Genomic DNA, 16,340 nt, shown 5'->3' with positions numbered 1-16,340 from the left:
GTAGCTCCGAACACGAAACCTCGACTAGTCAGGCAGGATGGAGATGATCAGTGATTTGTTCGGGCGCCCAAAAGAGGGGTCCGTCTGTTTGATTTGGGCCGAATCAGTGGCTGCAGCGGTGGCCCTGCGGGGAAAGCAAAAACGGCGACCTTGCCATCTACCACATGCTCTACACTCAAAGACCTGTACGTGGATTCTCTAACCGTACAGAAATGAACCAGTGTAATCGAGAACAGCCATTTCTGGTCTACAGCAGGGGACTGAGGTCAGAGATTCTGAAACTCGGTAGTCTTTGTCTAGATCCCACAGATCCCGAGGGCGATTCACGAAAGATTTCCCAATGTCCGATCAAGTGGGTGATTTGGTCTTTTGTAGCTAGGTTGGGACTGGATCCAGTCAAGTGCAGAGCTAATTCGCAGTAGGGACGCAGAACTTTCACCATGGGTGAGCAGCTCCAGTGATGAGATTCACTGCACCTTAAATCTAAGTGCTTCACGTGAATGGCTTGCAGGCGCGAGCCGCCTTGCCATCAGCCCTCAGGATACTGGCGAGGACAGCAATGTTGAGGTCCGACTCGAAGGGGAGCAGAGCCGACGAGTCACGATTCAGCGGTAGGATAAAACCCACTGCACAATTCCTCGTGAACTGACATTCTCAATCCGACCAGACCAGAATTGTTCCTCGAGCAAGTGATCCTACCGTCCGCAGAGGCGAAGCGATGGCTCGCTACGCAATTGACCGTCTCGCGCACGATGCACTATCTCAGCCGCGCCATCCTTGGCACTGCTCGTCATCCCCGGGTATGGTTGGTGACGGGGCTTCAGTACATCGGCAAGGCTCGTATAGAGGCTGGTTGGTCGCATTCGCCTCATGCATTAACGGGGATTCCTGGATCGACTCTAGATCCCACGGTGGCTGCACTGACCGGCTTAGCCGATGCAAGTGGCCAAGGTCCACACGTGGGTATCAAGGCAGGAGGATCGACGGGTGACGACACGGAGGAGAAGATCTGGGCCGCCCAGTTTGTGGAATTGAAAATGAACTTTCGTCCTCGCGATTTGGCCGCTGCCAAACTCCCGGAGGAGGTCCAACTGCATCAGTTCAGTCCGCTGGGCGGAATGGGGTTTCAAGGCCATGAACCCGTCCCGAGCCAGGAGATTGCAACAATCGAAGGTCTGGCGGGGCAACATGGAGATGACGAGCAGAACGGAGGTGGAGCATTTCTCGGCATGGAATGCGAGGATTGCATCCTATATGAAGAACTATTAGAGCAGGTGGAGAGTCGAAAGGGGGGACGTTGAAAGCAACATTTGTGTCGCTGTGGTTATCAACTAGTCAGTCTTCTACTGATCGTATGAACTTGGTAGGATCGAGAAGATAAGTACCTAGCATAGAGTATCGGTTTCTCAAGAGCAGTTACATCGTGCCATGTAGGTACAGTCGAGTACGGACACGATGTAAGCGCAACTTGAGTTAGGGTAAAAGTATGGACGCCCACTTTTATCTGGACCCACCGTAAATAGTAAACGGCCATGTAAGGAAGAGATTAGCAGGAGTCACAGCCTTAGCCTTTGGATTAGCCACGTTCTCCACTGGGTGTGCGGATCATCTCATGACGTGGATTCTAATGAGATGGTGTCAAAGAAGGTAGGGATTAGTCTCTCACTGGAGTTTCAGAATATCGAGCTCCAAATATCACGGGCTAAACAAATAATTAGTCGAGCTCGTTCAAAAAAGGCTGATCCATCAGCGCATGAGTAAGTAGGCTAGGATCCGGTCTGAGATCTTATGCATTGCATGCCGCGGATCCGCTGCTTGCTTATCGAGCTGAGGCTTCCGAGCCACTGCCCCAGATTGGTCTGGTGCGGGGCAGACACATTACGGAATTGTGTTCCTTGGATGGACATAAGACGCGAGGAGGAAGTCCAATTAGACAAGATTACTCTAGACTACTCAGGTGTCACACTAGCAAATCTTTGTTTTTCCCCTTTTGTGTAATGTATAACCTGTATATCTGTAGAAATAGCACAATCTCAGCGAATTGGTTTCTTGTATAGATCTAAACTGTCCTCGTCCTTCTTTCTCTTCTTTTTACTTTGCCTTTTCTTTCTCTTTTTGTGTTTACCTTCATCAAGATCAGTTTGGCTGTGATTGCGACTATTGAAGAAAACTGATATCAATTTCTTCATCGTGGATTTGTCCTCAATATACACTGAACTGAACCCGAATGTATGGGTACAAGGTCAATTTCTTCTTCGGCCTTCGACTCGAGAGGAACTTGTGCACGTCATGCTTCGTCAGCCCCGTCGACGACACTCCCTGATCAGCGCTGAGATCAGAGCTCGAGCGTAATGGAACATCCTCTGCTCAGTTACCTGGAGTGAGGTTTTCCTATTAAAGCTGTCTGGTAGCTTCCAAGTCTAATTCAACTCGACAAGGTTAAATACCTATCATTCACCCTGGGTCTATCTCAACTGAAATTGTCTCTTCTCTATCTTGATAAACGCTAGCAAGATGAACCGTTATACGATCGAAGCGGAGAACCGGAGCGGTGCCAACACGAAATATGCAGTGATGATGATGGATGCCCCAGAATTCACTGCCGGCCAGGAACTGTGGTTGAATAACTGGTACACCACATTCGTCCCTTTCATCAGCGTTGAGACTGGTGAGGACTTCTACGCTTGTAAGTTGCCATCTGTGCCTCTATGAGATGCATAGGCCATGCGAGCCGACAAAGAGCTTTGCAGGGGTGGGAACTGTGCCTACTTCGTCCGCTCCCGGCGTAGTAGTTAGCAGTGGCATGAGCCTGCTCGCCCGGCTGGGCTCTGAAGGCGCATCTGGGCGTAGATTACTCCAGTACATGTCAATAGCTATCTCACAATAAGAAGTTGTACAACCACGGAGAGCAGAAAGAATCTAACTTTTCTCGCCTAGCAAATAGGCACTTTTGACATGAAGATTATTGAATCATTCTCAACAATCCAAGAGATGGAACTCTCTGCGACGACGGGTTCGTATGAGGTCAAAACCGGCACGGACTTTAGTATGCCCAAAAACAGAGGACGGGTTGCTCCAGTCGGATCGGTAAAGACGCGTCCAGCAGTTCATTGTCTACAGACTGATGACCCTTCCCGATCACAAGGTTGCTCCGCACAGCAACCAGTGCCTCCAAGTCACTCCTAAGATGAGGTTCTTCGCTACGGAGAGTCAGCAGGTGCCTGGTGAGATTTTCGACCGCTCTGCTGTGGAGAGAGATGGTGCTGTCGTGGACTTTAGCAGTGGCGAGGGCGCGGGGAAGTTCCATGCTACTGCGACACAGAACCAGAATGGCAGATTCACTGTGAAGTACTTCGACTCTCCTGAGTAGATGGAAGTACGAGTCCTCTGTACGTGGATGAATGCCAGGCATGTGCAGCCCTGGATGTACCGCACTGGGAGAAGAATGGAATGAAGTAAGCAAGTAGAGTAACATAGTTAAATTACTGAAAACACTGAATTGCTGCGGAGATCAAGTAACACCGCCGGGAGGTTAGTAGTTGGGCGGGTGACTACCTGCGAATCCCTTCTGTTATAGGTTTTTGTTCACCCAGGTCTTGCCGCCTGTCGGAACTGGGTCAGGTTTAGCGAGTTACCGCTGAAACCCCCAATGATGTTAAATCATGACCGGGCTTGCTGCACGTGTCTCGCTCCTCCATTTCTTAACGGAGTGATTTGTGGCTTGTCCGGAACAAGTTCACGACAACGTAGCCGTGAGTGACTCTGTTCGTTCCCTTCGACAGGCCCTCGGCCTTGATGTTGGCTTTAAACTGATCCCCACTCCGCTGAAGGTCACGGCCTAGACTTCGGAGCAATAGTCGATCAAGGTATTCTGACTATAATATACAGGAAAATACTAGAATTCGATGTTTCGAGGTTGACGGATCGGTCGGGATGGTGGACTGATCGGGAATTACGTTAGCCACTGAACAGGTGGGGCTGTGGAGTTCAGTTCGGTGGTTGGTGAGTATCTGCGTAAACCCTAAGATGCGGGGTGGGAATGCTCCACATTTCTCAGCTGAAGATGCTGATCAATGGCGGATAGTTCGGCTCAACTGTACGTCTTTCGTCTGCTGTCCAGGGCATTGATGGGGTGCTGATCAAAGCATTGTCATCTGATTGCCATTCTCAAATACGACACCGCAGTGATCGACACCCCAGTGATCATGGCAATCGAAAGAACATGAGGGGACCGCAAGTGCCTTTTGGCGATTGTTCTTGGAGAAGAAGTCAGAAAAGGTTCTACAGCGGGAGATTGCCCGCCACCGCCGGGTGAGAGTCGATGACACTGCCATTGTTGTTTTAGTGAAAGATTGTACTCAGCGTACCCGCCATCGAGAAGTAGCTTCTCATGTGGTCAATTCAATTCTCTCGAGGAAATGAACTCACATTGAGGATTGGCTTTTAATCACGTAGATGATCGTCAAACTTACCCCCACCGCCGATTAGAAAGAGGACTGGCTTTTGTCAACGCTAGCTGAAAACAGTTGATGGTTCAGCTGAAAACATTTTCGTCACACTAATGAATGATGAAGTTGGCGTAGGTAGGGATGCGTCATACCTAGCACCAACTTAAACAGGATACAAATAGTAAGCCCTCACTCCCCTTTTCAGCTTGCTTTAAATATCCCCCTCCCTCTATCATCAACCTTTCAGGTCGTATAGTACATTTCGCCAAGGCTTAACTTATTTCTTTCCCCATTAACACAGGCCCACACATTCCTCAAAATGGGGGAAAATTGGCAAATGAATGACAAGGACTATGAAAAGCTTGGGGTGGAACTTGGACCCATTGGCTGGGAATTTTACTACCTTTGTAAGTGGACAATTAACCATAGAATATAGGACAAAGCTGACTTTGCTTAGGGAATGCAGTCGCGCCCACTGGCAAGGGGAGTGGCGATCCGCTCTCGGGCTGGTGTCTAGCTTACAACCAAGACGATGATCTTGTTTTTCTGAAAACCGAAGGATATTATTCGGGTTATCTGCTAGACAATCCCGCCGGCGGTTCCTGTCGATCGGACTCCAACGCTCATCATTTTGTGCCGGCTGGAATCGATGTTAAGTCGCGCGAATCGGATTATAGATTCATGGTGCTAGAGCCTCTTTTTAGCTGGAGAAAATGTCCCAGGGATCTGCTGGTTAAACACGCCAAATGGTGGGGTGGCTATGAAGTTATTGGGAAGGAGAAGGAATTCTACATTGCTCTTATTAAAGTAGCGCGGGAGGAAAAGGCAAAGAAAGACAAGGTTAAGGAGGAGCAGGAAGAGAAGGCCCGAGAGGAAGAGGAAAGGAAATGGAAGGAATCGGAGGCTTATCACAAGAAGTTTATGGAGGAACATCCAGATGCACATTTATCGTTTGTCAATGATATGGGGAAGGACTCCATGCCTCCGAGGAAATTGGTGAGGACTCGGACAGTTAACGTGGAGCATTCAGGTCGCAGCTAAGAAAACAATTATCTCGCTAATATTATAATCTGGCATTTCACAGTACACCCCAAAAAAGCAAAATGAAGGTGATATAGTCTTTCTGAAACTGGTTTCGTGTATCTTGGGATTGAGGGATAACGCCAATTTCCTGACATACTGTAAGCATACTCGACAAGTCAACATTGGCTTGATGGAGTACTGGCCGGTCTATGCAGCTGAGCTTATAATAATTTACAATATTATTCGATTAAAATTTCAGCTAGCATAAAAAAACCAAAAAGAAAACACAGAAACAAGTTATGAGCCGGCAATGATTCTTTAGTAAGGATATATCATACAATAGTTATCACCTTTGACCCTTGAGAGAGATAACCATCATGCTGTTCCACTCCTCAGTTCTCATACTAGCTAAAGCTATAATAGCTATCATATTATATAGGAAAATTAGGGAGTATATTTGACAATATAGTAAGCATACTCAACGACTTAAACTAAGATGAGACAAATAACCTAGAGATTATTCTATAGGCAAAAATGATTGATACTATACTAGACTTTACCAAGATGTTATGATAATCTCATAACTGTATACTATGGGGGCGGCCTCGTAACAAGAACAGGAATTGGGCTATAATAAAGCATGATAAGTCTCTAAATCTATTCTCAGGAAATAGAAGACACTAGATATCTAATGTCAGGATAACAAAGATAGTAGCCTGTATATCATTTTGGCAAGAGACCATAGTAAGTAAAAGAATCATCATCATACTGTAAGTACTTCTTCCAAATTGAAACTTGCTCCTCAATTGAATGGTCTATCTTAATACACCTGAGGTGTGTATCCCGCTTTGAGCGCCGGGCTAATGAGTTGTTGCGTTCGTTGGTCTTTGATTTTCTTCTCGTACGCATCTGGCCCAAACGTCATATAAGCGTACTGGGTCAAATTCTGACCTTTGTATCGCAGAACTCCCTCTGCCTCAATCCACGAAGGATAACTCTTGAAAGCGAATATTAGAAAGCGGCTTAGCAGCTAGGATTAAGTACTAAACAAGAAATAACATACCCTTTGGACCCAGTCACCAAAAGCAATAGTTTCCGGCATATACGGTTGTTGATCAATGTATGCTTGTCGAGCTTCCTTGTCGGTAGATGCAAATTTATTGAGAGCATCTTCAAATTCTTTCGCTGCTGTCTCATAACGAGCCGCAAAGTTTTCGTCAACGACTTGGAGCCCAGCAGTGTCCGTCCGATATGCGTGCTTGGAGGCGTCAAATGGAATATCGGTTGCGGCAACCATTGTGAATGTGGAAGGAATATGAGAAACGAAATTATGAGATGCTAGTGTTTGGTTCTCGGATCCAGGTAGAGATTGACCAGAAGATAGCTGAAATCAAAAGGGGTCCCACGGGAGAAAGGACGGGTATTTAAGAGTTAATCTCAGAGCAAACCAGTCTTTCAGTTATGGCGGCCAAGTGCGATATTCAGCTACGCAGAGTCCTCACTCAGCTCACGTCATATCAGCTTGGTGGGGCCTGGAAGGCGAGGTCATCAGGTGTACGATGACTCACACGATCTACCCCTCCAGATCTGATAATCATGCATCCTTGAGTTCAGAAACTCTTGTATGAACGTCCTCATTGGATAAAGGAATCGGCCCCCGCTGTGGATAGAAATATAGGCCCTTCGTCACATATTTACTCACTGCTTCTGATCGGCAAAGCAACGCAACATTAGCCTGCAGCTTTTATTCGATCAATGAGCTACCACAGCAAGCATTAAAGCCAGTTGTTTTAGATACCAACAAGCCAACGCCCGCACCTCATTCAGATGAGAATAGGTAAATATCGATCCTTGGTTGAAATGCTCGGCAGTGATGCCGGGAAACGCTCACGTGTCTGCTGCGTAGAGGGATTTCGAGACAGACTTTACCTCTCTACTCTCCTGACCGCCATTATGGTGTGCATGGCGTTGGGGCCGTGACTGGCTGAAGCCTGGGTTTCCAACAAGTCAGATTTCAGCTGAAACTCGAATCGAGATCAGCGTGCAGATCTCTGTGGGGGAGGAAGAGAAAAGTGGATAAATGTTCGGCGCTCATTGGCTCTAGAGGTTCAGGAAACCCACCACGAGATTCCCTCTTTCCAAGCGCGTTGCTTTGTTCTTTCACGTCGGCGGAAAAATGGCGGAAACTGTCGGGAGACAAGTGAACTCGACTTGTTCCTCACACACCCACCTTCCTCATACTAGCCCAAGCAATGACTCTGAAGCTCTAGCTGTACGCTTCCAATACAACACGACACAGCATTTGAAGAGCGCAAGTTCAACAAGCAATATGCGTTGCTGATCATACAGTAGCTCCATGACAGCACGCTTTCTCCTACTCTGCTACAAGCATTTGACCGCCGGTCGGGAAAAGTCCCCCAGGCGGAAAATGAGGTCGGACGATTCCCACGAGCACATACGCAAAGTCCGAAAGGTCACTAGGGCGTGCGACGCCTGCAAGGCCAAGAAAAAGGCCTGCACCGGAAACATCCCTTGTGGTCCATGTACTCGCAAGCATCTGGAATGCACCTACCAGACGGCCTATAATCGCGGGGTAGCCCTCAGCCCCCCGCCATCCGCCTCGAACGATGATCGTCAACTCCCAACCCCGGGCCGTGGGAGGAGATATAGTGGCGGCAATGCATTTTCCCCTTACCCTCGCAATCGGCAAACCCCGACGGGTGGGTTCCAATACACCGCTGTCGAGGGTTCGCACAGTCCGCTCATCTCCCGGGCATCTGAGTCGGCACGTCCGATCCAAGAGTCCTTGGTCGAGGTGGGAGGAGACGGAAGCTCGCCAGAGGTGGCCGGTCAATACTGGGGTCCTACGTCTGCGCATTCCTTCCTCGACCGTGTTGTTCAAGATCTTCATCCTGCGACGCGACGTTCGCCTTCACCGCAGCATGATCACGATACGCATTCGACAATCTCGATTTTCTCCTATGGCGACCGCGTTGTGTCGCTATCCTCGGTCATTCGGTTCACGTGGCCTGACAGGGCTACTGCTGTAGGCCTATTTCAGCGATACTTCGACTTTGCTGCACCAACCTACCGAATTCTCCATCAACCTACTGTCGAGAGGCTGGTATATCGCATGTACGAAAACCAAAGGCCGCACGACCGGTCCGGCTCATCGCCCGTCAAGCCTCCGCTCGAGGCGGCATCGCAAGCTCTTCTCTTGCTTCTCTTCAGCACCGCAACGATGTTTCGGGTAGACATGAGTGGACGTATGCGCGACGCAGATGACCATGGTTGGCAGAAGAGTGAGATGTATTATGCTCAGGCGGACCACCTCCTTTCTCGTGAGACGGGGGCTCCGAGCATGGCATCTGTTCAGGCTCGTTTCCTCATGGTGCTATATTTGCTTAGCTCCTCGAGGCCTCACAAAGCGTGGTTCACCTTCGGAACAACGGTCCAGCTGATGATGGCCCTTGGTTTGCACAACGGACGCACAAGAAGAGGCCATGACGGGCACAATTTAGTTCAGAAGGAATGTCAGCGGCGACTCGTATGGTGCTCATACACTCTGGACAAGTATCTCAGCGTCATGCTGGGCCGACCACGCTTATGGCAGGATGAAGACATTGATGAGGACCTTCCTACACGGGTCAATGATTCAGACTTAACGCCTCAAGAGAATCGACTCACAAAGCGTGACTGCTTGATGGACGCCCCCGTGTTTCATGTTCTACTAGCTCGTATCTTGACAAGGGCTGTCAAAAAACCCTATGTGCAAACCGGAATATCCAGTCAAGAACAGATCGCAACGATCTGCACATTACATGAACAGGTACTGGCGTGGCAGGCTGGGTTGCCCCCGTTCCTGTCAGGCGTTATCCACCCAAGCAGTCTGGTGCCGGTCTTCCGGCGCCAGCTGACAGTACTGCGACTGGCCCGATACCATGCCGTGATGTTCATCACGAGGCCGCTGTTGCTGCGGAATTATGGGCAGATGTGGCCGGAGTGTGAGGCGACCTACCAGCAGCTTCTCTGCACCTGCCTTACGGCAGCCTGCGATGCCATTGAGCTGATTCTCGGCTTCGTGCACGATGACGAGCTTTATACGGCATTCTGGTACTCGCAGTACATCGCCTTCAACGCTCTTTCTATAATATACATTTATTTGATTCAACTTGGACGGGGGCGGATCTTCCGCGTTCGTCCGCCCTTCCTGCCAAGACCCGAGGGCTCGCTTGATGCCGAGCTGGATGAAGCAACGCTCTACAAGCTGTCCACACTTGCTCAAGATCATCTGGCTAATGCTACGGCTCGCAACGCACCCTCCTGGAAGTATAGCGTCATTCTCCAAGGCTTGCGCCAGGAACTGACCCGTCTGGGTCTACCTAACACAGACGCATCACATCCCCAGGATGCAACGGAGATTAGCGGCTCTGCGGTAGCAGGCATGGTACTTGCGCAGCCTCATAGTACGACGGGCCATACCGGTCAAATGCCACGAGGTGAAGCGAGCGCCTCAAGGACAGGAAACGAAGAGCACAATAACAATTCAAACGCCACTTCTCACCCTGCCTTTGACCACGACCACTACATAGACTCGATTGGCCTAGATTCCCGTACAGAGTCCTTGCTGGATTACTTTGCATTGGATAAGGATTTGATGTTGGACTTCTGGCCGCAGTTGGATAGTCTGCCAATCAACTCGGCTTTTTGACCGACGCAGAAGGCAACTGGAATCTTCTGGTAATCTATCACCTCTGGACGGTAGCCTCGGAGATGTTCCCTCGTCTGCAAGGCTGTCACGTGGAGCATGCCTTCTCAATTCCGTCTTTCTTACGCCGTAAACAAAATCGAGCCTCCCCGGCCGGGACCGAAGATCTACGCCGGAGCTTTGCGTTCGGGTTCCCGGGAGCTTGGGCCTGTGGCTTCCGGGGGAGTTCCCCGGATGGTTGGCGCGCTGAAGGCAGTCGTAGTCCGGCTGGTTGACAGGCACCTAACATATGATGCCCCTCCTAGTAGTGGTTCCCTTATCGGGGCAAGCGCGACTTAGGCCTGTAGGAGATTGCAGAGAAAGAGTCGCATAAGAGAGCCATTGCTTGCAATACCTCCATGAGCACAGGGGAGAGGCTTCACAATTACCCCCGACTATCGCATCGCACCGTCTCCTCCGAGAGCCACTCCCTCGACTCCCAGTTCCAGACCGAGGTCTTGGGCTGTGCATTGAACTCGGAGATTGGGCCTCCACTTCGCTCGGAATGTGACAATTTAGGAGAACCCGCCTCCAGGAGATTTTGGAGGTCCAGTGATGAACATCCATCGTGGGTGTTGGCTATCAACGCCGGGTTGTTCTGCTCCAGCCCGAAAAATCGAGTGTCATACTGCCTAGGCAAACAGCTCCTTGATCTTGTAAGACTATCTTGTTTGTATAGCTTCGTTTGAGAAGGGCCTTGACTTTCTCTGTATATATCTTCGTGCTTCTCTTGATTGATACTTTCTTTTGTCATTCACCGACTCTGAGTATAGGGGGAGGGTTCGTGTAATCGAGCTTGAGGTTAGAGTTTTACTACGCATACTCTATCTGTATCAGTACTGTTATGTGTATCATTTTTTGAATAGTTGAATGTGGGGCGGCATTGCAGCTGGGAGGTCAAGGGCACTGTCGGCCCGACACCCTCTCAAACCAGATCATCTGTCCATTTAGTGCAGGTTCCAGGTCCAAGCCCAGCCTCTCCACCACCCCCGTCACGCCCACGTGGAACTGCGCCGCCATGTACTCAGGGTCAACCCCTTCTGCTTCGGGCTTATAACCCTTCACGACAAAGAACACCCCGCTCACATGCTCAAAGCGCATCCATGCCTTGGCAACCCGATCCATCAAGTTCACATGCAGCTTCTCATCCTTCAAAAACAGTGTGATGGGGCCATGGCCTGGATGCGAGTATGTGCCTGTATAGTCATTCAGCGACAACGGGAGAGGCAATTGATGGTTGAATCCTGGAAACAGTCGACGCTTGACCTCCTCGAGGCTCTGCAGCTGTGTTCTCAGCCTCTCCTGCACAATGGCATCAATCTTGGCGATATAGGCCTCTCTGTCCTCGCCCGACCTGCCCAACAAATGATCAAGGAGATAGAGGTAGAGCTCCAGCTCCGCGTATCTCGCCTTCTGCGTGTTGCCCATCATGGCAAAGCCGAATCTCTTGCTCGGGACAAAGCCCACCATGATGCCGAACCCTTCCCAGCTCCCCGAGTGCCAGAATATCTGCTCGCCATGGTAGTTATCCACGAACCACCCGAGCGCATAGAGGTGAACTTGTCCCGGCGGGATGATCAAGTCCTCCCAGTCTTGGATGATGGTCCGCGGAGAAAAAAGCTCCTTATACCCCTGTAGTGAAATCGGCGCTCCTCGATATATCATCGTGCGTATCCATTTCGCATAGTCGAGCACATTACTGACGATCGCGCCCGTGCCCGTGGTCGGCGCGTAATCCATGTAAGGGCGCTCGACGTGGCGATTGGCGGTAGGATCCCAGGTGTAGCCTTTCACCAGACGCCGTGCGGTCGACGGACACGCGAGAACCTCTTTGTTCGAAAAATACGTATCGGTCATCCCAAGAGGCTTCCAAATCCGCTCTTTCATCAAGCTCCCCAGCCCTGTCCCGGACAATTGCTCGAGCACATGCGAGGCAACCATGAACATATGGTTGCAGTAGTTGAACGTTGTCCGGGGAGCAAACGCAAGGGGCAGGTGGCGGAGCTTCCGCACCTCTTCGCGCAGGGTCTCGTTTGGAAAGGCGAGGGACATGGGGCCGAAATGCCCCGGTAGTCCGGAGCGGTGGGAGAGCATGTCTTCAACGGTGGTGTTGGCGGTGGCGTACGGGTCTGCCAAGACAAAATCATCCCTGATCAGCGACGAGACGGGAGTGTCCCAGCGGATCGGAGCTGGCGTGGCTTTGCTGTGGTCAATGGCCATCGACATGAGGGCCGCAGTGAAGGCTTTCGTGGTGCTGCACGTATCGAAGAGAGACGCGACGGTCATCTTCTTATCGGGAAACTCCGCAATCCCGTATGCCTGCACTCCAGGGTTAGCTCATACTATGTGATGATAGCATTGGAAGTTGGCAGTTACTTTGGCATAAGTGCTGGAGCCATGGACCACTGATACTGTCAGTCCAGGCACCTTCCATTTGGCTAGTTTCTCCTCGACCAGGGCGTCGAACTCCGGAGTCAAGGGAGAATTGTTGGGCCGTAAGACCATTGTGGCAAACAGTACGGGCGCCGACGGGAACTTTGCTAGTTGTCAATTGAAAAGAGCCGGTGATGGCACGTCACCACGATCAATGGCTTGGGACGATGGTGTTGGAATGGTCGATAGAGAGGGCGAGCGGGGAAATGTGGTGGTCTTGCAAGCGGCTTATTATTCTCCCAGCTGCAGCCTACAGCCGCCCGGTGGAATACCGCTTTGGGTAAGTGCACTTCGAGGTGCGTCCTAGTGAGAATATTACAGATACCTCCAGGCTACGGCATGATGCTGACACACAAGTCTCTACTACTGAATGAAATCAGGTGAGTCGGATCAAGTCATAATATGGGCAACATTTCACCAATTAATCGTGTCACACTAGGCAGCCACGGGGCGTGCATCTGCTCACATTCATCAAGGGTTACTCAATATAACTTAGAGAGTGTGAAGATGAAGGAAACCTGGACCTAATTGAAATGGTTTTTATTCTCCCTATTTGCGCAACGCTTGCTCAATCCAATCGGTGTCCATGTCGATATCAATTTGATGAAGGACCTCCTCCCAAAGGCCAGGATCATCATTTACATCGAAGTCAAAGGATATGTCCTGCACCGAAGAGATATCCTGGTTCTGAAGTCTTGGACCTGTCCGTGCAGCCTGTTCAACGATGCTAGAGGACGGTGTATGCTTCTGTGTGCTAGCGGGGGTGGCCGGTATATCCGTAGCATTGTTGTCCACATCCCTTGAGCGATTGGGTCCAATGGCGGACTGTAGTTCAAGAAGCAATGAGTGACGAGCCTCGAGGATGATATTTCCTCGATCCGCCATCCCACGGAGGAGATTCAGCGCGGTCGCCATGGATCGCGCATTGGAATCGTTGTGCGGGAATGCCGCATTGACCATGACCAGCAAAAGAGCGGCTGAAAAGATATACTCTCCATCCAGATATCCGTAGGTCGCTACACGAGTGTTAGAGTGCCAACCACATCAAAATTGAGGGACTCGAATGTACATACCAACCAGGTTCTGCTTAGACGCAGCATCCATGATCATAATGGTAGCACGAGCAGCTGAAATACAGCTCTCTATCACCTGCACGGCATTCTGGGAAAGTCCTTTCTTCCAGTCATCCGTTACTGATCCCGCTGTCTCTGCATCCAGACGTCGCTGGATTACATAAAAGACCAATGGTCTTGCTGTCATGTTGACACATGAGTAGAAATGTAGAAACAATGACACTGATTCGCGATTGATGTGCGTTCCGAGGGTTGAAAAATCAATACGCAAGCGGTCAGGTACCCGCCGTAGCCAGTCGAATAGTTCGTCCATGATACTTTGTACTGAGAGGAGTAGGTTTGACCCAGAGCGAGGTTTCTTCCGATATATTTCTTCAAGCAATGAGTTAGCGATAGCCTCTTGTAGGTTAAAGAGGCCACTTCTACCTTCTCCAATGCGACCAAGTATTCTTGATAATTGAGTGTAGTGAATTAGAACAACAGAAGGCCAGGGGACAATGTCTCCGGGGTTCTATGTGCAGTCAGTTCATGCTCACATATACCTTGAAAAATCAAGTACTCACAACCGGTCGCGGCCAAGTTGTCCCTATGTCTTCATCTTGGATAGTTATAGGATTTCCGGACTTCACGGATAGGAGCCTAGCTTCTGTCAGATAACGTCATTTCCCCTGAGCTGGGGCAGGATTACCTATCCAAACTGTACACAGACCACCAGGATCGACGTCGACGATTCCGGTCTTCTTCGCTCATTGCCGGATCCGACGCCTCTTGATGAAGTCCCAATGAGATGGCCATCCGCAGAGCGGTACCGATCTATTCATCACACTTGTAAGCATCTGTCATCATGTGGGTGACGAAAACCACATACATAGAGGAATGCAGCATCCCGCCGATTCAAGTTCTGCATATAATATGCTACGTAGCATAGTACTTCGACAAAGAAGATGGAGCCCTCTTCGTGAATGTCTGGTAGGAAGCGAAGTGCATGCTTGAAGTATTTGAAGCCGGGAGGACCATCATCTCCCGACCACTGATTCACCGAGTACATTAGCCCGTACGAGATGATAAGCAGGACCTGGCAATAGACCAGACATGACTCCCGGTTAAACAGATCTGGAGGTTGGTGATAGACTATGTAAAGTCGCTCTTCGTAGTCATGTGGCTGTATAAGGGAAAAGATTGTTCCGATGTAACTGTACTGAACCCAATAAAGACGCTTGGCGTATTCGAACGGCGGCAATTGAGGTAAAGCCGGCGATATGGAGCGACGTAGGGAGGTTGGATCGTCATAAAGTGGGCGCACATCCAACGCTAAATTCTTTGAGGTTGGGTTGAGACGCTTGGCCAAATGAGTGGCGGATGATGCTCCAATAAATTCTTGATCGGATCATGAATCCTTCAGTGTCTTTCCTGCGAAGGTAAGAGGGGCACGTACGATGTTCGCCTGACCGATTAAGGAAGAGGTTATCGGCTCCATTATACCACCAGTCGTCTCGTTCGAGCGATGTCTCCGCTGGGGTTAGGGAAGTGCTCTGGGAAGTTGATGTGGAGCTGGGAGCAGGTGGTGGAGGGCGATTTCCATCTGGATAAGGGTGAGCTGGGAATTACGATAGCCTGTATAGGACGAAACAGACCCTGACGAGCGGCTTGTGCATCGGATAGCAAGCGACGGAAGTGACTACTCAATTAGACAATGGATGTGTAGGTGTCGTCGTCAACTCACCTCTCGGTTATAGACACACGTTTCTCGGCTTCGGAATACACACAATCATAACCTACGTCTTCGCACGCAGCACACGGATATGGGGGATTGCCAGCGCAGCGGGTCTTCCTGGAGCGACATCGATTGCATCTGCACGAAGACGTTAGTCCCACCCACGTGGCAGAAGGTAAGATGGGTCCGTTCATACGCTACCATCGACCGCCTTGCGTTTGCACGCTCTTCGGCAGACCGGTGCTGCAATCCACGGTGGACCTTCCCAGGAGCCATTTTCAAGCACACTTTGCTAGTGACAAGGCAGGATATGCATCACGAAATTATGAACGGTCTGGAGATGTTGTAATGAGGCTCGGATTGTGGCGGTCGGGTCCAGTTCAATACAATTGCGGAGGGGGGCGGCAACTGATAAGGGGGATGGCGCACGTTGGACTTTTGAGTCACCGTTACGTTGATAAGCATCCAGAGCAAAGTAGATAACGCACAAGAACTCTGAACACGAGGACTGGGATCTGGGGCCGACTCCACTTGGTGCGGATTACTCTCGTGGTGTTCCACACAAAACAAGACGAGAACCACGAGGCAAGGCTAGAAGGTTGGCATCCAAACAGTGCGGGGAAATCCGAGGAAACAGCCAAGGCGGTGACCAGAATGGTAGTAGTCACTCACCACTAGGCATGTGATCGTCAGCTCCAGGCTTACAATACAGCCACCCGGAAGCCACGCGATCGACTTCCACATTTATCAGTCAATTTTGAACTTAAGGTCTCATCGGCCCCTTGAGGGTTCCCTTGTTGCAGAACCGTCAGCCTGTCTCTGTACCTCTCAAAATCAACCCCTCCAGAATCAAACTTCTCGGCCCGTTCGCCCCATGTCCATGCGCCCGGGGGAATCGTGTT

General features: G+C 50.3%; 7 protein-coding genes across 7 annotated transcripts; 4 read left to right on the top strand and 3 right to left on the bottom strand.

Annotated features, from left to right (window-relative positions):
- Positions 1-204: 204 nt before the first annotated feature.
- BO95DRAFT_481071 (uncharacterized protein) lies at positions 205-1,301 on the top strand (the record flags this gene model as incomplete). Its single annotated transcript, XM_025590182.1, has 3 exons — positions 205-352; positions 423-611; positions 668-1,301. Exons 1-3 carry the CDS (start codon positions 213-215, stop codon positions 1,299-1,301), a joined length of 963 nt encoding a protein of 320 aa, XP_025443823.1. The 5' UTR covers positions 205-212.
- A 1,213-nt stretch (positions 1,302-2,514) lies between these two features.
- Positions 2,515-3,370, top strand: BO95DRAFT_462328 (uncharacterized protein; the record flags this gene model as incomplete). The annotated part of the gene is made up of 3 exons (XM_025588903.1): positions 2,515-2,686; positions 2,945-3,087; positions 3,146-3,370. The coding sequence occupies 3 exons, from the start codon at positions 2,515-2,517 to the stop codon at positions 3,368-3,370; spliced, it is 540 nt and encodes a 179-aa protein (XP_025443822.1).
- A 1,397-nt stretch (positions 3,371-4,767) lies between these two features.
- BO95DRAFT_430587 (uncharacterized protein) lies at positions 4,768-5,489 on the top strand (the record flags this gene model as incomplete). The annotated part of the gene is made up of 2 exons (XM_025584969.1): positions 4,768-4,855; positions 4,906-5,489. 2 exons carry the CDS (start codon positions 4,768-4,770, stop codon positions 5,487-5,489), a joined length of 672 nt encoding a protein of 223 aa, XP_025443821.1.
- A 622-nt stretch (positions 5,490-6,111) lies between these two features.
- On the bottom strand, positions 6,112-6,939 carry BO95DRAFT_441432 (uncharacterized protein). The gene is made up of 2 exons (XM_025586172.1): positions 6,535-6,939; positions 6,112-6,468 (listed from the first exon to the last, which is right to left on the bottom strand). The coding sequence occupies exons 1-2, from the start codon at positions 6,766-6,768 to the stop codon at positions 6,292-6,294; spliced, it is 411 nt and encodes a 136-aa protein (XP_025443820.1). The 5' UTR covers positions 6,769-6,939; the 3' UTR covers positions 6,112-6,291.
- Positions 6,940-7,899: 960 nt separating this feature from the next.
- BO95DRAFT_493611 (Zn(II)2Cys6 transcription factor) lies at positions 7,900-10,428 on the top strand (the record flags this gene model as incomplete). The annotated part of the gene is made up of 2 exons (XM_025590765.1): positions 7,900-8,191; positions 8,273-10,428. The coding sequence occupies 2 exons, from the start codon at positions 7,900-7,902 to the stop codon at positions 10,180-10,182; spliced, it is 2,202 nt and encodes a 733-aa protein (XP_025443819.1). The 3' UTR covers positions 10,183-10,428.
- Positions 10,429-11,115: 687 nt separating this feature from the next.
- BO95DRAFT_472510 (beta-lactamase/transpeptidase-like protein) lies at positions 11,116-12,950 on the bottom strand (the record flags this gene model as incomplete). The annotated part of the gene is made up of 2 exons (XM_025589657.1): positions 12,595-12,950; positions 11,116-12,537 (listed from the first exon to the last, which is right to left on the bottom strand). Exons 1-2 carry the CDS (start codon positions 12,721-12,723, stop codon positions 11,116-11,118), a joined length of 1,551 nt encoding a protein of 516 aa, XP_025443818.1. The 5' UTR covers positions 12,724-12,950.
- Positions 12,951-13,080: 130 nt separating this feature from the next.
- On the bottom strand, positions 13,081-16,011 carry BO95DRAFT_410593 (transcription factor domain-containing protein). The gene is made up of 10 exons (XM_025584186.1): positions 15,635-16,011; positions 15,448-15,576; positions 15,359-15,402; positions 15,160-15,306; positions 14,593-15,101; positions 14,413-14,537; positions 14,288-14,363; positions 14,151-14,235; positions 13,725-14,096; positions 13,081-13,667 (listed from the first exon to the last, which is right to left on the bottom strand). Exons 1-10 carry the CDS (start codon positions 15,712-15,714, stop codon positions 13,201-13,203), a joined length of 2,034 nt encoding a protein of 677 aa, XP_025443817.1. The 5' UTR covers positions 15,715-16,011; the 3' UTR covers positions 13,081-13,200.
- Positions 16,012-16,340: the final 329 nt, after the last annotated feature.

The sequence above is a fragment of the Aspergillus brunneoviolaceus genome (genome assembly GCF_003184695.1).
Source record: "Aspergillus brunneoviolaceus CBS 621.78 unplaced genomic scaffold BO95scaffold_22, whole genome shotgun sequence".
Lineage (NCBI taxonomy): Eukaryota > Fungi > Ascomycota > Eurotiomycetes > Eurotiales > Aspergillaceae > Aspergillus > Aspergillus brunneoviolaceus.
Note: the sequence above shows the minus strand (reverse complement) of the source record. Positions and strands in the feature narration are given on the sequence as shown.